The sequence below is a fragment of the Echiichthys vipera genome (genome assembly GCF_963691815.1).
Source record: "Echiichthys vipera genome assembly, chromosome: 17".
In the NCBI taxonomy this organism is placed as follows: Eukaryota; Metazoa; Chordata; class Actinopteri; order Perciformes; family Trachinidae; genus Echiichthys; species Echiichthys vipera.
In genome coordinates, this window is record NC_139842.1 from 7510861 (window position 1) to 7516860 (window position 6000).

At 42.5% G+C, this 6000-nt stretch overlaps 1 protein-coding gene across 1 annotated transcript; it reads right to left on the reverse strand.

Annotated features, from left to right (window-relative positions):
* Positions 1-862: 862 nt before the first annotated feature.
* ptx4 (pentraxin 4, long) lies at positions 863-4810 on the reverse strand. The gene is made up of 4 exons (XM_083931763.1): positions 4638-4810; positions 4142-4320; positions 2361-3517; positions 863-2254 (listed from the first exon to the last, which is right to left on the reverse strand). The coding sequence occupies exons 1-4, from the start codon at positions 4761-4763 to the stop codon at positions 1566-1568; spliced, it is 2151 nt and encodes a 716-aa protein (XP_083787889.1). The 5' UTR covers positions 4764-4810; the 3' UTR covers positions 863-1565.
* Between the last annotated feature and the right edge of the window lie 1190 nt (positions 4811-6000).

A 6000-nucleotide genomic window follows, 5' to 3' on the forward strand; every position in this document is an offset into this window, starting at 1 on the left:
CCCGTGTCTCATAATCCACACATGCCAACAGGTCTAAGTATTCAGACCCTATTAGTATTATTAGCTAAATGTAGGCCTCCTTTAAGTATTATAAGTAAAAGTATTCATAATTCAAAAGAATGGACTCTTGCAGTTTTACTAAAATATAATGGTTTTAACATATAACATATTTTATAAGCTCACCATATTGTGTTTGTAAAATCTTGATCTGTGAAGTTTAACACTGTTAAATACATGCAGTGGAGTAAAGCTTGTGGTAATATTTGAAGGAAATACTCAAGTACAAACAGGTGTGTAGTGGCAGTTAATGAGGTGGGTGTACTAGGTCAGTATGGGAGGAAGTGGCTATACTCTCCTGCATGTTTAAATGGATTTTTGACTGACAGGTGGCAATACTGTAAACAATCAGAAAAAGAGGTTGGTGTATGTACCTGCTTATACTTCCACTACACCAAGTACTTCAAAACTGTACAGGTGCCTAATCACTGTCAGGGAACAATGACTCTCCAGTTACTGTTGGTGTTTGGGCCATATCAGTGAACAAACATGCCTAAAACAAATGCAGCAATTATTATTCTTGTTAGTTACACTTACAAGTCAAAATGTCAGATAAATGTGTATTTGGAACAAGAAGTTGATATTTCTTTTCTATTTAAGACAAAAAATACTTGAGACATATACAAACATACAAGAGCCACGACAAAAAGTATTATAAGAACAATACTACTATAGGAAAGTATTTGAAGTGCTCGTCATTCATTTGTTGGAATCTAGATCATACACAACTTGAATTTCATTGGACTTTTGAACCCATTCACCCAGCAAGAGCATAACACAAAAGCATTATGAGTTTGACCAAATTTATTCACATATAGGCATTATTAGATTACTATCCAAAAAGACAGGGCCACAGATATCTACAGCCATACATTGGAAATCAATTTTTTTTAAAGTTCAAAGAGATCTATGAACAGGTCCTTTAACCTCCATCCTGTGTAATGATTAGCAAAATTAGTCACAGTTAAAGTTTATAATTATAGGCTGTTTTAGTATATGACCTATCTGTTAAGGGTCAGGAAAGGACTAGAAGTGAGACGATATTGAGCATTGGGTCTAAGATTAAAAATAACTGTCTTTAATGGACTATTAGATGATTGACAAATACAAAAAAATAAAACATTAAATCCAATGTGATTGGATTGGATTGAATACAATGTGATACAAATGCTACAAAAGTGTCTTTGGCATGAAAGTAATGGACAATAATATCACAATTTCAAGCACACTTGAATTATTCTAGGATCCTTTGTAGTGTTTAACAATTGACTGGTGGGAACTCAGGTTATTATTGCATAGCTGATCCGCCCCACTTGTGGTCTATGGTCTTTAAGTCCAGTAAGAATCTGCTGTTGCTGTTGTGTGTACACAATTATGAAAAAAAGGAAATGTAAAAGCAAAACAAAGTGTTTATTTGACCTTTAAAGTGGCAGGTAAACTAGAAATAATTAGCATTCCTTGCAGTTTAGGGATTACACTCTTCATTTGAATCCTCCTCTGTAACTTTATCACACACAATACTCTAAACATTCACATGCCACCTGCTGCACCTCCCCATGTACCTCCTTTATGTCCTCCATGCCAAGCACCACCCCTCTGGGCACACCTCTGCCTTCTGCCACTCCTTCCACCTCTGAAGGACTCAGCAACCGTTTCCACATCCTGAACCCTGCCACCTGCCCAGCGAAACCCTCTGCAGGGTCAAACCCCCCTCCCACAGTATCCTGCTCCTGCCCAAGCACCACTGATCCACCTCCAGGAATCTCCCAGTCCTTCCTGAAGTTGGAGCCTGAGGAGGTGAGGCGTCGGTCACTGTAGTGCCAGAAACGACCTTGGATGGAGGACCAAAGCACACAGAGGTGGTGCCAGCGAGAGTCCAGGAGCGACGACGCCGGGAGACGACGATAGACAGGGTCTCCAATGACAAAGTCCAGGGAGGGGGAAGAAGAGAAGGTGCGGGAAGAAGAGGAAGAAGCAGAGGAGGATGCAGATGAGGAAGAGGAGTTGCGTCCAAACAGAACTAGCTGGTTGTCGTTGTCATCTGTGGCATAAGAGAGCAGTGTGCCGACATGTGAGGTCTCCACACGGAGCCACAAACACATGGAGAATTCAGGAAGGTCGGGGAGAGTCCGGAAGAAGGTGACATAATTCTCCGCTGATGCAGAGGGGAAGAACAGCATGGAGTCCACGTTACATACTGCAGACAGAAGAAGAGAAAAAATGTATTCCATCTCAAAACTCGTAAAAAACATAAAATACCTCAAGTAGTTTTAACTTTAACTTTAACTTTAACTTTTACTTACTGGTTGCATCCTTTTTGGGGACTGGTCTTGCAGGGATTCTTTGCCTCAAAGGAAGTTGGAGGAGGTTGATCACTGAAGACTCTACCTTTGGATCACTTTCTTTGTCCTCTCCTCTATTCCACTCCACATCTCTTCTGGGCTGATAAGACTGAGACTGGGACTGAGAGAGACCATCTGAAGCGTGGGGCGTTGGCGCCCCTTGACTGGTCGTTCTCTGTGTGTCTTTGGTGGACTCAGGATGGGACGGAGCGTGGGAAAGGTGCCGGGGCCAAGAGGGATTGTGTAATGGAGGCTGTCTCTGACGATATAACTGAGCCTGGGACCGTTGCTGCACCTGGGGCTGGGGCTGGACCTGGGGCTGGACCTGGGGCTGGACCTGGGGCTGGACCTGGGGCTGGACTTGGGCATGAAGATGAGGCACAGTCTGACGAGACTGAAGCTGCTCCTGCTGGATTGGGTAGGACCTTGTCTGGGTCCGCACCTGAATCTGTGACTGGGGACGGTAAGGGTCAGGATCGTAATCTGTGGACTGGGGTTCAGGATTTGAATATTGGACTTGCGTCTGTGGATGAGATTCTGATTGAGGTCTTGGCTTGTGGGCCTTTGAATGTTTAGGCTGGTTTGGTGTTGCCTGGTATTGATAGAGCTGTGGAAGCTTTCTGTTCTGAGCTGTGGACTGTGAAGGATTATCAATCTGTGAATAATCGATACCTTCTGATCTGGGTTGGGTCTCCAGAATCCTTCCAAGCCTTCCTCCTCTGTTTGTCTGGCTTCTCCCACGTGGTTCATAGTATTCCTGAGGTGTGATGTTAGAGTTGAGTTGCTCTCCTTCCCTCCACAACCCTCTGGATTTCCCTCCTACATTTTGCTGCAGGACCTCACCGAGTCGTCCCTCCAGTCGGGTCACACGCAGTGCCTGGTTTTTCAGGGATTCCTGCAACCCTTTCAGCCCAATGAGCAGCTCGTCGCGCTGGACCTGAAGGGCAGCCAGTCTTTCGTCTTGGCTCTGTAGCTCCAGGGTGAGGTTGGAGAAATCCTGACTAGGATCAGGCTTCTGTCTCTGGGCGTGGCGGCGGTTCTCCCTCAGGTTCCTCTCCATCAAAGCCAGACGACCCTCCATCCGCTTACTCTTCTTCTCTAGCTTCCTACTCCACTCTCTGGGATAATTATCAACATACAAATTTTTGAATTTATGTATCATTTATGTATTATTATTGTAAATCGAACATTTAGGGCAATCTACGGAAGCCTTAAAGAAAACGAGAAAACAGAGAAAAATGATCTTGTTATCACAGGAAAACAAAGGAAATAAAATGTATGTATATATGACCCTGTACTGCCAATGCAGTTTTAATACATGTCAACAGATTAGGTAGATATTGCATATTTATGATAGAAATGAACCCAGAAAATATTGTCCAAAAGCTATACTGTTAATCATTACTTCTCACTCTCCCCAAACGAACAGATGTCAAAAGGAAAATCCACCCACTCGCACTTCACATTTTTTGCTTGACCAAATGCTAATGTTTGAGTCTGTGTTTACATGTATGTTTTCATGTGTAAGGGCCTCTTTAAGAAGATCTAATTCACTAAACTGAATTTACCTGTTACCTCAAATTGCAATCTCTCCTCTTCTGATGATACCTTTACTTACCAAAACAGCCGGTAAAGATTTGTCTTAGATCTATCAATCCACAGAGACATTGAATGTAGACCCTTAGTTAGTTAGTTAGTTAGTTAGTTAGTTAGTTAGTAAGTGACCACCCCTGAGCTCTAACCTTAGACCGTCTATCTCCTGTGTTGTGCTCTGCTTGAGGTGTTCGAGGTCCTGGGACATGTGGTGCCAGTGGTCACTCAGGGCCTGAACACGGCTCTGCAGCCCCCCAGTGGTGTTTCTGTTCTGGTTCAGGGCCAACATGTCCAGACGGGCCTGGGTCAGTGCCTGGAACTGCTGGAACTAAAAGAAGAAATTATTTTCACAAGCCTTTCTGCAGCTGTTTCGTGACTGCTTTGAAGGTCAAGCAAATATTCAAAACAAAATATTTCTGTGATGGCTTTTTCCACCATCTCAGCTACATACCTGCAGTAGGGGACTTCTACAAAAATGTCTAATAGCATATGTGCTCTACAAACGCCTTTTAAACTGATTATTAATCACTGTTAAGGATGTTACATAAAAACACACATTTTGGCAGTATAACAATTCTGTAAAATTCAATTATTAGTTAGCTTTTAGGTTAGTAATTACACACTCAAAGCTTGATTCAAACCGACCTGTTCATTGAGCCGTCGTAGTTTCTGGGACAGGGGATTAACTCCCTGCGCCATAATGGGCTGAATTTGCAGCAGAAGCATGTGGAGCAGGATCAGGGGCCAGTGGCCGGGTCTGAGGCTGACCATGGTTTAATGGAGCTGGGATAGATGCAGCTGGGAGCTTGGGTCCCTGTCTGGATGTCTGGAGGTGAATGAACAAATAGTAGAAAGACATTGCTAAAAAAGGGCTGGTCTTGATACACAGTGTGTACACACAATGAACACATATGCACACACACGTACAATAACAACACAAAAGCACACCCACAGGCTGGGACAAGAACACACTTTCCATTTTCCACAACATCATTGGGGACCTCAGAGGAAATGCAGATGGATTTAACAGGTATCAGCTTCTCTCTGCTTCTCTCTCACTCTCCTACACAAATGAACACAAAGAAAAGTGAACTTTTCAAAAGAGTCAACCCACGGATATGTCCAGTGTTTATTTAAATGCAGAATAATTAATGATCACTGCCACTTTCATTGATGTTAAAGATAGTGAGTTTGCTATGTTGGTGTGGTGAGTTTGTTTGACTGCTTTTCTGTAAAACGTTTTGATTCTTTCAAATATTTAATTACATTTGTGTATTTAAATTATTACTATGATGTATCAATCAGCACAAGTAGAAAAGGTGTATACTTTTATTTGTGTGTGCTTGTGCAACTCCAACCTGTGTGTGGTGCCAAACAGTAAATCTCATGACATGTGGGCTGATGGGGAAGCAGCCTGTACTTTCCTCTTCCCCCTGACTCAACTGGCTGGGGGATCTGGCTCCTTTCTTCTTCTTCTGCTTTTTCTCTGACTGGCCCAATCCAGGAATCATACTGTTTACCCCTCCCTTCTGCTTTCTGCTCATATCCATATTGCAACACTTTGGCTTCATTTACATCGGGCTTTAATCTGATCATCTCAACAATCTGACCTAAATGATTTTTAGAAAAGACGACGAAGATGCAATTGAACCTGTCAACAGTCAATTATCTTTTCTAAAAAAAAAAACTAAAATGTTTCAAAAACCGTACTATATTTACTGCTTATCAGTTTCACTTGTGAAAGTCCGGTGTAGACAGTTTTTAGTTTCATTTTCATTGTGACTACGTGACATGTAGCCTCTCGGTTTTAGTTTGTCAGCCTGGAAAACCCTGCACCGCCTGCAGGTTTATCACTGGAAAACTTGACATATTTCAGTTCTCATTTGTTGGACACTCGTTGGTAACAGGACAGACTTTGATAGGCTTTCGTCTGGCAGTATTTTTAGAGGACAGTAATATGTCATGCCGATGTGAGGAGAACTAACAGATACTGACACTGATCATAGAA

What these genes read in the sequence shown, in the direction of transcription:
- ptx4 (XM_083931763.1), bottom strand. Translation starts at nt 4,763, where the DNA reads ATGGTCAGCCTCAGACCCGGCCACTGGCCCCTGATCCTGCTCCACATG. An exon ending in TACGACGGCTCAATGAACAG is followed by an intron (nt 4,321 to 4,637) that starts GTCGGTTTGAAT and finishes TTCTTCTTTTAG; the next exon opens with TTCCAGCAGTTCCAGGCACT. An exon ending in CCCCAAAAAGGATGCAACCA is followed by an intron (nt 2,255 to 2,360) that starts GTAAGTAAAAGT and finishes TTCTGTCTGCAG; the next exon opens with TATGTAACGTGGACTCCATG.